General features: G+C 42.7%; 1 protein-coding gene across 3 annotated transcripts in view; it reads right to left on the bottom strand.

The window, feature by feature from the left end:
- LOXHD1 (lipoxygenase homology PLAT domains 1) overlaps positions 1-15954 on the bottom strand; it is a gene marked incomplete at both ends in the record, with an annotated part of 140518 nt that overhangs the window by 74240 nt on the left and 50324 nt on the right. For all 3 annotated transcript variants that reach the window (XM_080920392.1, XM_080920393.1, XM_080920394.1), the window contains 2 exons: positions 2779-2939; positions 4191-4345. In XM_080920392.1, the coding sequence (XP_080776518.1) occupies positions 2779-2939; positions 4191-4345 (316 nt within the window). The remainder of the gene's footprint in view (positions 1-2778; positions 2940-4190; positions 4346-15954) is intronic.

Below are 15954 nucleotides of genomic sequence, written 5' to 3'. Positions count from 1 at the left end.
ATATGATTAACTTTTAAAACAATTAAAAACTGATTTTGTCTCTAACAAAACGTTAAAACTGTATGCATACCAAAGGGCCGTCTCAACAGATTTCTTTATGATTTATTATGCACGATGCAGCCTTTGTGCAGCTGTTCTACTGACCTAGTCTCACATGTACGTTTCTTGGACAAAAAGGAACCACAATGGGAAAAAATGTTAAGAATCTCATGTCAGAGAATTGCAGCGACCAAGACTATTTTTTAATATCTCCCTACTTTATGCTTCATGCTTGTCCTCAAAGCCCTTCCATTCGCACTCCTGAGCGGGGAGAGCTCTCCAAGTGTGTGATTATGAAATATTCATTATCATCAAAATATTTCTTGCATTCTAAGAGATGGGAACTTTTGCTGGCCCTCCCAGGCTGGGTTAATAGTACACCCTGAGATCACTGAAGACCTACTTAACTACTGTGTACTATCCTACTGTGCACAAGACTGCTGCCCTACTGTGTACCAAACTGCTGCCCTACTATGCCCATTTGCTTAACTTACCTTTAAGAAAACAATATAACAACCTTATTTGCTATGGATTTCCCACTAACTCTTACAACCTAAGCTATGCATAGCTGCAATCTTAAGTTATCGACTCTTCCATGCTGCTGACCCAAGAGTAATACATGTGTGTTTACATGTACTAATGTTATAATTAATTACTGAAAACAAAGGATAGGATAAAAGTGGCCTTATAAAATTCATATCCACTGTAAATGCTGGAAGCCACATTTGGACATATGGCTTAGAAGTGTTTGCTTGTTATCTGGGACATCCAGGGTCAATGACTTAATTCCTTGTAAAACCCCCGTACCCCTCATTCCTTACTCGTGTGATGCATTCTGTGCTGTTAAATGAAAGAGAGGGCAAAGCTGTTGCTAGGGGCATGCAGACTCAGAGCTGGGACAGACAAGTTCACAAGGCTTCAGTGTTCAGGCAGCCACAGAGGCAAACTCACACAGCACATGGGGCAACGGCAGATACTGGGAGGGGAAGCAAAGAGCTGAGCTCTCTGGGCTAGAGCACACCAACGGCAAGCCTTTTAATTAATTTTCTTTAATGACACACCTGTGCTCTGTTGGACACCAAGTTCACCATTAATGGAGTGAAACTGGTACAGGAGCCCGTGAGAGAAGCTGAGGCTCCATCTTTCCTCCCCGCACACAGCTCTGCTCTCCTGAAGGCCCAGTGAGACATGCGTACTTCATCTCTCTTTATTTATCACATACCCAAACGGGCTCCCATTCCCTGGGGATCTTGCTGTCAGCTTGTATTGGCTAACACTAAAATGCCGTTCACTTATGTAGGCTTTGGGGCTGTGATTCAGAACACTGGAGGGATGAAGCAGAGAGCCCAAGACACAGAGATTCATAGCAGCATCCTAAGCATTGGTGGCACAGGATTTGGGAACCACAAACTGCTGGCGGTAGTCCCTCAAATTGAGCCATCGGTCTTACCAAGGTCACTGACAGCTCCCCTAGTGACAGAGCCTGCAAGAAGGATGGCAGGGACATTGCCAGGGACAGGAGCAGATAGGTCACCAACCATCAGAAGATCCCACCTATTGTTCCTTGTCCCCTCGGTTCACCTAGCTCCAGTCCCTCCCAGTTGGTAACAAAAAACCATGACACATCCTTTTGTTGTTACCCAAATACGTCTGAGGTATTAATAGTCGTAGTTTTAAAAAGCCATTTCCTTTCAGCTCAAATGCTTCAACCTATTTCTGCCATGAGGTGTGGCTAACTGGATGTGAGCATGCTGGTAGCTTCATGACTGTCTCCCGGGCTCACAAGAGTGTGCGTACCACACACTCACATGTGTGCACACACACATACACACACATATACACACATGCACACATATACACACATACACACAACACACACACATACACACATAAACACATACACACACATACACACAACACACAACACACATACATACACATACATATACACACATAAACACATACACACACATACACACACCACATACACACAAACACAGATACACACATACACACACATACACTACATACACACACACACACACACACACACACACACACACACACATGCATGCACTCACTCATACACACACACTGCTTTGCTCTCCCTACTACAAGAGTTCAGCAGCTCAGGTGGAGAATGGATCAGTACGTGGGCTCAGGCTCCAGGTTAATCTGGCCGTGTGCAGCTACCAGGAATTAACACAGGTGAATGAGTAACACTGGGGTTTCACAAAACACTGACACTTGTCCTTGTTCAAAAATGTCTCCATTGACGACTTTAGGGATCACCAGGAGCTGCTGGCTATCCACCCGGAGCTTCAGAAAAAAACTGCAGAAGGTTTCCTCTCTCTTAAGCTGAGGAAAGAAAATCCAAACGCAGCAGATACCTTGAAATGAAGTAACCAGGTCAGAGGTAGGATCTTGCTATTCAAACAAAATCCAACTTGTATCCACGTTTCATTCTATATAACAGTTCACTTAAATGTAGGACATGTCTGTTTTCTTGGTTTTGGTTTGTTTCTTTCATGAGAAAAGCCTTCGTGTTGGTCCTAGGGGTGCTGTGGAACGCCTTTGTCCACCAGGGGCATGGTAGAAATGTAAGACTCGGGTCTGCACAGTCACTGCAAGGCCGCCTCTTTCTTGCACTGACCGTAAGCCACGGTTTCCTTACTGTCTCACATAAGGGGGATGAGTCTTTCTAGTACAAGCTGGACGAAAGCAAGGTAAAGGACATACCTGAGGCAGGGGAACTCCACGTTGTCACTCTCGGGCTGACCCTCCTCTCTCACCAGCACCCTGTCCAGGTACCAGCCGCTGCCTGAGCCTTTGCCATCATGTCTGACCCTCACCCGCCTCACCTTCCTCACAGTGACACACTCAATAGTAAATTCGTCGGCCTTCGGGAAAGAAGAGACAGAGACGTCATGTAGATGGTGGCTCCCCCAAGACCAATACCAAGTGGGGACACACTCCAGAAATCAGAAGGCAGAAATGAGAGGGGGAGCTACAGTTCCTGCAGGGGTGAACACACGCTGCTGCGGGGAAGAAAAATATAAAATGCACGTAACGATCACAGATAGACCCAAGCCTACCTATGACCTGCTCAGGAGAGCATTACCAAAACAGCCCTCAGGTGCTCAGCCTTGGTTTGGCTCAGACAGTCTTCATTTGCATCCCACGGATCACCTCTCCATCACCAAGAAAGGGGCATATTGAAGAAGGAAGAGCGAAGACATCCTCAAATCCCTTTCGCCTCTAAGTCCCCACCAGCTTCACATCACGCAAACCATGACTCTACTGGGCATCTCCTACATGCTGTGGACCACACCAGACCCATACACCGTGTGACAGTCTTTTATAATCTTCACGGTAGCCAAGTATAGGCATGCATCCTTTCCCTCCTTTCAAATAGGAGAGCCGATTCTTCCTAGACCTTTTTGAAACTTTCTGCATAACTTTGCAGCCCTTTGGCCCACGGTAAACCCATGTGATGGTTGAGGTAATGTAGAGATATACCTAACACGTTGAATTGTGGCTAGCAGTGGATCTCATTTCTCTCACAGCCATAGTTAATGTTTTTCTTCTCCTTCTTCTTCTTCTTCTTCTTCTTCTTCTTCTTCTTCTTCTTCTTCTTCTTCTTCTTCTTCTTCTTCTTCTTCTTCTTCTTCCTCTTCTTCTTCTTCTTCTTCTTCTCTCTCTCTCTCTCTCCCCCCCCCTTTTAAAATGATTCGAACAAGCCGCCCCTAGTGACCATGCCAGAGAACGTGTGCACTGTCTTCCATTTTCTTCCGGCCTGGGTTCTCTAGGACACACTTGAGATGCCCAGAATTTTTCCAAACCTGAGAAGTGGATAGGAGACCACAATTTCTCTCTGATGGCCCTCGAGCTTCTAGCTACATAGCACTAGGAGCCTTGTAGCTGCTGCTGATGTTAGCAAAGGACAGGGAGCCAAATGCTAAAGTATCCAGTCAATCAGGTATTTCTGTGCCTTTAAGTGGCACCCACATGGATTCCCCAGACCTCAGTCCCCTCATCATCAGACGTTGATTGGTCCCAATACCTGCCATCTGCTGTGCCTCAAAAGAACAGGGAAGATAGGACAAGGCAGAGGTGGGCTGGGGGGAGTGGTACACATTATTGCAACTTACATTGCCTTTCTCAAACAGGTCAGTGTTATTCCTGCAGTTGTAAAGCAGCCGCTCCCCTGTGTCCCCCACATCACCAAAGAGGCAGAGGTAGACATTGGCGTCAGTTCCTGCACCTTCAAGTTCCCCAGTGCATACAGTCACACGATACCGGGCCACTGGCAGGGAGAAAGGGGGACACCATTGGCTGGCTGCCCTCTTCGCATGCCTAAGCTTCTTGACTGAGATGACTTCATCCCTCAACTCAAGTCCCCAAATCCCACTGTAGTGAGCCACTTAGGAGCTGACTCATGCCAAGCCTTGGCTCAGACAGGCTGGAGGTTCTTAATTCCCACCCATCATCAGAAACCCAGGGAAATGTTTACAAAAATTTAAATTCTTGAGGCTCACTTCAGACTTCCCAAACCTTAATTTCCAGAAACCAACTTATTCATGAACAGAATGAATTATTCTATGGATCCTGATGGAAAGAAAAGTGGCTCCTAGAACTTGGGGTTCAGCGGAAATGGGGAGAAGGCAAGAGATTGGTGATGTAATTTAGGGGCACTTCTTGCTGGTGGACCTCATAGATTATTAAGAGATAGAGATAAATCAGATTTTATTTGGAAAGAGTTGTCAATAAGAAACAGAATAGCCAGGGTAAGGATAAGGTTGGAAATGGGTCAAGGTTTGTACACTGTACAATTGAGACATCAGCTCAGGAAGAAAGTTAAATATGTCTGGAAGGCCAGGTCTGGTGATATGACCTTAGTCATTGTGGACAGGTGTATTCCATTTCTAGCCATGCAGTCTGGTAAGGGCCATAAAAATGCAAATGTAGACAAAGACCAAAAGAATATTTGAAGGTAAAATGGTTCCCAAACTCCCCAGATTTGAGTTAGAAATGTTAATCTGCATGTTTGACATTTTATATAAAATGAACTCCGAGTAGGACAATTCCAAAGAGATCTAAACACATCATAATAAAATGCCTAAGAGCCAAAGACAAGGAGGAAAACGTCAAAGGAAGCAACAGGAAATTGAGTACAAGGGATACACAATAAAAATTAACAGGCAACTTTTCATCCAAAGCTATGGAAACCAGAAAGCAATGGGATGTTATATTCAATAAGATGAAAGAGAAAAAAAACTATTATCCAAGAGTTCTAAATCCACTAAAACTATCCTTCAGAATGAGAGATAAATTAAAGAATTCCAAAATAAACAAATACTTCAAGAATCTTTTATCACTAGAAGACTTTCTCTGTAAACAAATATTAAAGAAAACTCTTCATGTTAGACAGTAGAAGGTAACTTGAATTCACTTGGAGTACCATGAGTCACCAGAAAAGATAAAGTGATGGTAAAAATGCTACTGTAAATGTATTTTTTAACACCTATCTTCTCAGAGTATGTCAGGCTCCTAGGTAATTCTAAATCCAGTCAGTTGACAATGGAATTAATCACCCCAAGTCCATCCTTTGTCAACTTGACATTTAAACACATCACTGTAACCCACAATGTCCTGACCAAAAGGCCTATGTCAGTCTCAGCATTAGGCTTCATGAGGGAACCACCATCCCACAGTTCCCCGGGTAGGACCTTGCACCTGAGACACCGTTACTTTTGTCCTGGTGCCGAGTTGCCGATTTGCTTTAACATCATTATTGCCTCTTAACAATTACAGCCACTTCATCCACAGCCACCTTATCTGTGACTTTAACAGGGATGTCACCACAGGAAGCGGCTCTTGGTGGCTGGCAGCAGCAGGGGTGTGAGGCTGCTGGTTCAGAGATGGGCAGCAGTGTTCATGTTTGTATGATTTGTTCCTCTCCCCTTTCGGTGCAATTTAGCCCTCAGCCAGGGGGATAGCCTGATTTTTCTTTCTCATCTAGTCCTGTCTGAAATGACCTAAAAGATGCATTCAGAGGTGTATCTCAGTCTCCAAGGTGACTCATTCCAGTCACTATGAAGCTCACCCATTCTTGGTACCAAAGCTCCTTAAAACACCAATAAGAAAATAAACCTGTAGACCAATGTCTTCTATGAACACAAATGCAAAAATCCCCAACACTATAGCTGTAAACCAAATACTGCATCACAGAAAGAATTATACACTATGAATTAGTGTAATGTGTTCTCAGGAAGCTGGGAATAGATCTACCTCAAGATCCAGTTATACCACTCTTGGGCACAGACGTAAAGGACTCTGTATCCTACTGCAGAGACAGTTGCTCATTTATGTTCTTAGCTGCTCTATTCATAATAGTCAGAAATTGAAAACAGCCTAGATGTTAACAGATGAATAAATAAAGAAAACATGGCACGTTATACAACGGAATATTCTTTACTGGTCCTGAAATAATGAAATTTTCAGGTAAATTGATGGAACTAGACAAAGATCCCTGAGGTAACACAAACCCAAAAAGATAAACCTAGTATGGATTCTCTTACATGTGGATGTTGGCTTTTAAGCCTTTGATAGGCATGCTACAGTCTGTATACAGAGATTAGGTATAGAGCAAGGGACTCAGGGAAGGAAGGAACTCCCGAGGAAGGGAAATAGAAAACATAGTTATGAAGACACAGGGGAGAGACTGGAACAGGAGCATAGGATAAAGAGGAGAAAAACGTAGGTAAAGGAGGGACTATGAGGATGCTAACACTGGGTGGTAATGTGGAAAACTACTACAATAGAAACATGTATAGAGATACGGAATCTAAACAGAGGAGGCAAAGTCACAGCTAGACAAGTGGAAACTTCAGTACCAGAAATAAATTCCATATAACTGAATTGTTGGCAATGGGGCCCCATGAGAATCCCCAAACAATTCAGACTATTCCAAGGTTGTTGGTTTTGCTACACAAATTGATGGCAATGTCTTATTGCTAAAGACACTTACGTATCTCATTAAACATGAAGAAGTGGCACTAATACCCTACTAAAGTCTCCACTACTATGGACCAATCGATGTTTATGGTACTGGAGGGAACTCTACAAACTGCCAGTGGAGAAAGGTAAATACCAGCTCAGCCTTGCAGTCTGCAATGGTGACCTGTCTGAAGGATACTGTGACACAATACTGGCACAAATGATGGGGGAATAACCAACCACTGTCTTATAAGGTTTAAGGCTTCTTCCATGAGACAGCACATGTGCCTGAAACTACTTAGATGGCCAAGAATTAGAGACTAGACAGGCCATAGACTTAAGGATAACATATCATTGTTCTACTAAATGAACAGAACAATAAAATGACTCCTGATGATATTTTGCTATATCCATAGGTCAGTCTCTTACTGAGCCATTATCAGGGAAGCTTCCTTTTTCCATAGATGGGAACTTATAGCAAGACCTATAAATAGACAATGTGGCGAGAGTGAGAGGCCTTGAAACACTCAGTCTAAAGGGAATGTCTTCATCAAACCCCTCTCTCTAGGGCTTAGGGAGCTACGCAAAAGAGGAGGCAGAAAGATTGTAAGACGCAGAGAGATGGAGGACAGCAGTGTCTTCCAGACACAACAGGACTCGTGCACAAATGAAGTCAGAGTAAGAAGCATCAGCATGCACAGGACCTGCATCGTTTAAAGCCAGATGGGGTCCCAGCACCGAGAGGGAGAAGTGAACATGAGCTCACATGTCTAACCAAGACATCGCCAACTGACAAAAGCATGCAAAGGAAAGATCTGTTTTATCCGGGAGTCTCACTGGATATGTGCACTGCATCCAAGGATAGTCCCCATGCCCAGCAGTAGATAGCCACCACGAGACAACTCCATGTGATTTTGGAGATTTTGTTGTTTTTGCTTTGTTTTGGTGCTTTCTTTCTTTTTATCTTACTGGCCTTTGCTTTATATAGTAGTTTGCAATTTTATGTTTTATGAGTTTTGGTCCTTTCGTGTGTGTGTGTGTGTGTGTGTGTGTGTGTGTGTGTGTGTGTGTGTTTATGTATGTATGTGTTTCTTGTGTTTTTTTTTCTTTTTAAATTCTCGATTGTTTGTTTTATACACTTGTTTATTTTCTAAAGAAAGAGTTGGATGGGTGGAGAGGTGAGGAAGATTTGGGAGAAGGTAAGACAGAGGAAACCATGATCAAAATATATAGTATAAATTATTTTCAATAAGAAACCAAGAGTGTAACTCAAACAAAAATGTTTGATACAGTGACAAGTTAAATAAAATAAAATGTATAATTGGTTTAACTTCTAAAAACCAATTAATGTAAATTTGACATACCAGTAGAATAAAACCAAAAATCTGATGATAATCCCAATAGACACACACAAAAAAGAATTTGACACAGTCTTTCATGATAAAAAAAAAAAGTCCACTTTCAGAAAAGAACAAAAGGAAACTTCAGCTCATAAAGGTCATCTGTGAAACACCTGCGCTGATAGATCCACCATGGTTCTGGAAGATGTTGAGGGAGGTAATGTGGTGAATAAATACAGTTAGACCAGCATCCAGATTGGAAGTGAAGCCCATGGATGGCAGGACTGTGTTTAGAGAGTAAAACATCTGCTAGGAAAGCTGTGATTAATACGTCCCGCAAAGTGGTGGAATATAAAATTAACATCTGAAAAAATATATACTCTATTTCCATTCTCTCATAATAAATAGCTTGAAAAAATTAATAAATCATTTTTGGGCTGAGGATGTATTTTCTTTAGAAGAGTGCTTGCCTAATACGCACAAAAGCCCAGGATTCAACCCACAGCGCTGCATAAACTGGGTGTGGTTACACATGCCTGAAATCTCACACTTGGGAAGTGGAGGCAGAGGAATAGGAAAATAAAGGTCATTCTCAGCTGGATAGTGAGCTTTGTTAGGTCAGTGTGTACACAAGTCCTAATCATAAAAGAAAGTGTATCAGGGAGAGAGAGAGAGAGAGAGAGAGAGAGAGAGGAAGGAAGGAAGGGATAGAAGGGGAGAGGAAAGGAGAAGAGAAGAGAGGAGGGGAGAGGAGGATGGGAGAAAGGGGGAGGGGAGAAGAGAGAATAGGAGGAGGGAGGAGAGTATGGAAGTGGAAAGGAGAGGTGAGGAGAGGAGAAAAGAGGAGAGGAGAAGAGAGGAGAGGAGGGGAGGGGAGGAGAGGGGAGGGGAGAGGAGAGAAGAAGAGAGGAGAGGAGGGGAGGGGAGGAGAGGGGAGGGGAAAGAAGGGGAGTGGAGAGGAGGGGAGAGGAGGGGAGGGGAGGGGAGGGGAGAGGAGGGGAGGGGAGAGATGAGATGAGTTTTTTTTTTCTTTCAAAGCAGCAGAAGGGATGAGACAACTTGGAGAAATGGCTCAACAGTGAGGCTAAAGGTACTTTCCACTCTTCCAGAGGATCCAAGCTTGGTCCCAGCACCCACATCAGGTAGCTCATAATTGTCTGTGGTGCCTTTCTTTGGCTTCTGCAGGCACTCAGAAATAAAATGTACATGTGTGCATGTTTGCTCACACACATAAACATAAAAATGGGAATAAAATATTTAAAGAATATAATATATTTGGGAATTTATTCAGACAAACAAGTGAAAGTTTTATACTTTGAAAATTGCAAAACATTATTGAGATTAAAGATTCAATAGCCGGACATGGAAATGACCCATGTGCGTGGTCTGTGTGACCTGACATCCTTAAGACAGCATTAGTCCCCAGACAGAACGACTTTAATGCAACCCCTATTAGAATTGCAGTTGGGTTCTTTGTAGAACGTGGTAAGTTTTTCCTCAAATTCACGTAATGTCACAAAATAGATTTCAAAGAGAAAAGCAGCAAGGGTCCCAAGAGGCAGACAAATAGGGAACTGCCATGACACTGGTGGCAATGTGCCGATCTTCTAAAAGGCAGCTCAGTGGTTGCCTACAACATAATGGGGAGAGTTGCTGTCTGAGTCAGACCAGACACATGTGTATGCGAACACATGTGCATGAATGTCAGAGTAGCTGTGCTCATGGCAACCAAGAAGCAGAAACAACCAGAATGCTCAACTATTGAGCATGTTACATCCACACAACGGAGCATCATCCATCAATTAAAGGGAAAATATGGGCCAGAAAGATAGCTCAGCAGATAGAGATTCTGGTACACAGTACTGGTGACTTGAGTTGGGTCCCTGGCTCAGACTAAGAGGTAGGATAGAGTCAACTCTCAAGAATTATCTCTTAACTGCCAGACATGAGGCATGGTACATGCATGCCTGCACACACATGAAGTTATAGTTAAAAGATAGATGATAGATGGAGATATAGTTTAGATATGAACAGATTAGATTAGATTAGATATGGATATGGATTAGATGGAGATAGGTTACATTAGATAGAGATTAGATAGATGAGATAGATTGCATTAGAAATAGATATAAATTAAATTAGAGATAGATAGATGATAGATGGTAGATAGATAGATAGATGATAGATGGTAGATAGATAGATGATAGATGGTAGATAGATAGATAGATAGGTAGATAGATAGATAGATAGATGATAGATAGATAGATAGATAGATAGATAGATAGATAGACAGATAAATAGATAGATGATAGATGGTAGATAGATAGATAGATAGATAGATAGATAGATAGATAGATAGATAGATGATAGATGGTAGATAGATAGATAGATAGATGATAGATGGTAGATAGATAGATAGATAGATGATAGATGATAGATAGATAGATAGATAGATAGATAGATAGATAGATGATAGATAGATAGATAGATGGATAGATGATTGATTGATAGATAGATAGATAGATAGATGATAGATAGATAGATAGATAGATAGATAGATAGATGGATAGATGATTGATAGATAGATAGATAGATAGATAGATAGATAGATGATAAATGGTAGATAGATAGATAGATAGATGATAGATAGATAGATAGATAGATAGATAGATAGATGATAGATGGTAGATAGATAGATAGATGATAGATAGATAGATGATAGATGGTAGATAGATAGATAGATAGATAGATGATAGATAGATAGATAGATAGATGATAGAAGTTAGATAGATAGATAGATAGATAGATAGATAGATAGATAGATAGATAGATAGATGATAGATGGTAGATAGATAGATAGATAGATGATAGATAGATAGATAGATAGATAGATAGATAGATAGATAGATAGATAGACAGACACGCAGACAGATTATTTGTAAAGTACCAGTACATCCTATGATGTTGGGGAATCTTGAATCTTGAGCACATGTTACATTGTGAGACTCCATCTGTGTGAAATGTCTGGAAGAGACAAAGCTGCTGAGATAGAAACCAGGTTGGTGGTTGTCAGGGGCGAGAGTAAAGTAGGAGAAAGGTACGGGTGCTGACAGACATGGGGTTTTTTAGGGGTATGAAATGTTCTGAAATTTGACGGTGGTATTAGATATATAGATCTGTCAAATATCATTGGCTTGTGAACTTTTCGTGGGTAGAGTGAATGACACATGAATTTATATCAACAAAGCTGTTGTTTTTTTATGAGACATTATTCACTGAAACTCCATCTACAGCGAAGATTAAATACATCAGAATCGAGACAAGTCGCTGGGACGTTTAGTGCACTAAATCTATTTTAATAATGTACTCATTTCCATATAGAGGCATCTGAAAAATCAATCTGACCATGAATCATGTGGGTACATGAAGATATGGTACCTGTGCCAAAACGTTTGTTAGACGGCAAAGCACTGTACATGGAGCCCTGCCGTGTACAGAACGGGCACAGGCAGACACCGCATGAGTTCAGGAAAACATCTCTTACCCCGTAACATCCCCTCCACACAGAGACACACTTCTCAAAATTAAGTCATCCCTGCCTTCCCTGGGGAACTTTCAAAGTTGAAATGCTACATGCCTTTACATGAGTAGCACTGTGTGTCCCCTGCAGGTCTCACCTGTTGAAAGCTCGGTCCCCAGTTCCATTCAGAGGTGGGACTTTGGGAGAGACAGGTTCACAAGGACTCTGACCTCATAATTAATTCATTCATGGATTCATACCTTGGGCTGCTCCTACGAGGTAGGGCCTCCTGGAGGGAGTAGGTAGGCATACCTTGAAGGTTATATGGCCCATCCTCCATCTCTGCCTCTCTTCCTGTTCTCTAGCTGCCATGAAGTGAGCAGCTTTGGTTTGCCGTATGCTCCTTGCCATGACGATCAGCTTCCTGCACACCCAGAAACACTCATGGACTGAACCGTCTGAGACCGAGATCCAAAATAAACACTTCCTCCCATATCTTGTTTACCTCAGCTTTTTGTCACACGGACAAAAAGCAGACTGAACAGGTCATGACAAGAAGAGGAATGGGCAACATTGGTTGGTGTGCACCAACACGAGGAACCAGGGAAAACTGCAGCCTTGTAACAGTCTGATTTGCTGGTAGGTCTTGCTTTCTTAGTTGTCTTGCAAGAAAGTTCCCAAAAGCAAAATGGTAACAGACAGAGATCCCTGTCCTGGGGACCCTAGCCCCTTTATCCCAGAGTTTTAAGGTCTGTCTCATTGGAGGTCCGGACAGTTCCTTACTTTCTAAGGGTCCCTCTGAGCCCACCAGCCACTGAGGTCCCAAACTCTGCGTGGCAAGACATCTGTGGACAACCGAAAATAATTACATTGTTAGTCATCAGCAGTGAGAGACTTTAAACAGATAAGCAAGTACCAGAGCCTCTTGGGCTTTAATTTAAAAAATATGGCTCAGTCTGATTAACGAGCAGCAACAATATTCAACACTCAGGTCCAGTGGACCCCTGCCCACTCGTCAGGACTGTATAATCACAGCGGAGAAAGCGGATCTCATTTATTTTGCCATCACACGGGCCTCATGAGGGAAAGGCAAGGTGGAGACAAATTGTGAGTTAGTACATGCTTTGTTCGCATCCCTAATCAGTACAATCATTCCAAAAAGCCTCCGCACAAGCAGACATGACATTAATTGCTCATTTGGCTGACCATGATTTTGTAAGAAAACTGAGAACACACAACTTCAGACTCCAAGAATTGATTTTAAATTGGTGTTTACTTGTACATGGCTTTAAAAACCTCTATTAAAGGCCCCCTAGGACACCATGCCTGTTATTTGTCACCTAGCAGAGGGCTGTGACCTTGCCTTTGGCTGTTTGGTGGTATGCAGACCACCAGAGACTTGAGAGAAGACAGAAGCATGTTCTAAGCACAAGAGAAAATTTTCATGAGTCAGAAAGAGTGGATTCAAGGAATTTGAGTTAGTAGAGGCTCCCCCTCAAAAAAAAAAAAAAAAAAAAAAAAAAAAAAAAAAAAAAAAAAAAAACCACCAAAGACTGAAAGAAGACATCAAAGATTCCTTATAACCAGGACAGACAGATAGAAATCCTACCTATATTGATCACTAAAATTTTTCTCATTGAAAAGATTCCCTGGGAGTAGCTGAAGACCTGGGATGAGGGAGATTCTGGGGAGTCTATAAAGATGACCCTTGCTTAGACTTCTACCAGCATGCATAAGGAGACTCAAGTGGCCACTTCCTATAGCCTGGAGGGACTTGCAATGGAGGGAGGAAGACACCAACCCACCTACAAAACCTTCAATCTAACTTTTGTCCTGCCTACAAGATGTGCAGGGATAAAGATGGAGTAGCGATTGAGAGAACACCCACTTGATGACTGGCCCAACTTGAAACATATTCCATGTAAGACATGCAGTCCCTGACATTACTCACACCCTGCTAGGCTTGTAGACAGGAGCCAAACAAGCAGAGACCCACAGCCAAACATCAGACGGAGCTCAGGATGGAAGAGGATGGGGATAGAATTTATTAAGCCAGAAGGACCAAGGACACCACAAGAAAACCTATAGAGTCAACTAACTTGGGCCCATGGGGACTCACAGAGACCGAACCACCAACCAAAGAGCATGCAACATCTGGACCTGAGCCCCCCACACACATGTAGCAGATGTGCAGCTTGGTCTTCATGTGGGTCCCCTAACAAGTGGCGTTGAGTCTGTCTCTGGCTCAGTTGCCTGCCATCCCTTTCCCCTAACTAGACTACCTAGTCAGGCCTCAGTAGGAGAGGATGTGCTTAGGCCTACTTAGGCTGGATGTCCCAGGGTAGGGTGGTACCCAGGGTGGGCTTCCCTTTCTCTGAGGAGAAGAGAAGGGGGTAATGGGGGGGAGTGATTTGTGAGTGTGTGAGTGGAGGGCATAATGGGAATGTAAAGTAAATAAATAATTTTTTAAATGCTTCTTTAACAGAATAGTCAAATTATAGTCACGAAAAGTCTGTATTCTATGCACAGATGATATGGAATCTATACATTTTTCCTCCCATGGCCTCCAGTGTCAGAGCCCTTGCTGGCCTTGGCTCAGAAGACTTTGCAACTCAGGACAATAGCTGCCTGTGGTAGGAAGCTGACGATACCTGGCCACAGCAGTCACAACCAAGCCCCACCAGTTCCGGTTTCAAGTGATTTCTTGAACGTTATCATCCGTCCTCTAGTCTGCTCAGCCTCAGCCTGATTATAGAGCCCAATTTCTCTGCATGGAAAGATCATATGTAGGTTGGCATCTCAACCCCAACCCCTCACACTGAGAGCAGAAATACCCTGGCACACCAGAAGGAATATGGAGACGTGGGTGATGGCAGATTGGAGAATGGGGTGAAGTGAGCTGTGTCATGAGGAGGCTGGAAGACAAGGGTTGATATTCATCTCATCCAGAGGACCATCTGAGAATACAGGTACAACTGCTTCTAAGGGGATAAGAAAGATGCCAAGAGAGATGAACCTTGCAAACATCTTGATCATAGACTGCAGCTTCCAGAATTTCTTGAAAACAAATTCCTGTTGTCTAATCTACCTAGACCATATAGTACAGCCTTTCCCTACAGCTTCCCCAATAAGCCAATACTATTCTGGGATCATGGAACATCAAAAGTTGACGTCAGCACTTTCAGTGAGAGATGTGGGACCCAAGAACCTACAAGGGTCTGAAGATGCAAAGGTGAGTCAGGAGAATGTGTCCGCCCTGTGCCCCTGTGGTTCCTTGGGGGCAGTACTGATATTCCCAAAATTTGTTGGATAAGTGTGTTCTGGAGTTCTACTGCAGACCCATTGAATTGGAAATGCTATCATGGAGTCCAGCAGTGAGACTCAACAGTCCTCATGTGTTAAGGCGCCCTGAGAAAGCTGCCCAGAGCTGTGAGTTGAGAAGTATAGGATAAAAGTGCTAGGTAACTTCAGAAGAAGAGACTGAGGAGCTGAGATCCAAAGAACTGCTTAGAAGGTCTCCCTGAGACCTGCAGGCACAGTAGGGTAGCAGATGCATTTCTGCCTCTATGAACTACACATTATATGAAATCTCCATTGGATAGAATTGATGTTGTCTTATGTAAGGAGAAATGATAGCTTTGTTTTCAATGCAGATGTTGAATATGCAAAAGCAGGGGTGATATCTCACGATAGGCAGTCATTGAGCCAATAAGTGCAAGACCTGCTCTGAGTCTGACTGTCTGTAACCAACCGTCTAGCCGTGGCTGGAGCTTCCTTAGTTCTATTTGGGCAATTGTTAGGTCTTTTTAAGATAAGCACGCTTTAGCTGTATGCTGAATTAAAATGAAGAGCAAAAAAAATGGAAGAAATACAGTACTAATTTTAAGTATTGCCTTCTTATTGTCATAGACGAGATGACTTCATTTTTAGATATTTGCTATCTGGAATATATATGCAATATCTATATGAGTATTTAATTCTAATCATGTTATTTCAACAAACATATTCAAAGCTTCTACTAAGTGTACAGCTAACTACGGAGTGTTCAGAAGTATT

Source organism: Micromys minutus, assembly GCF_963924665.1.
Source record: "Micromys minutus genome assembly, chromosome: 8".
NCBI lineage: Eukaryota > Metazoa > Chordata > Mammalia > Rodentia > Muridae > Micromys > Micromys minutus.
This window is presented reverse-complemented; position numbering and strand designations above follow the sequence as displayed.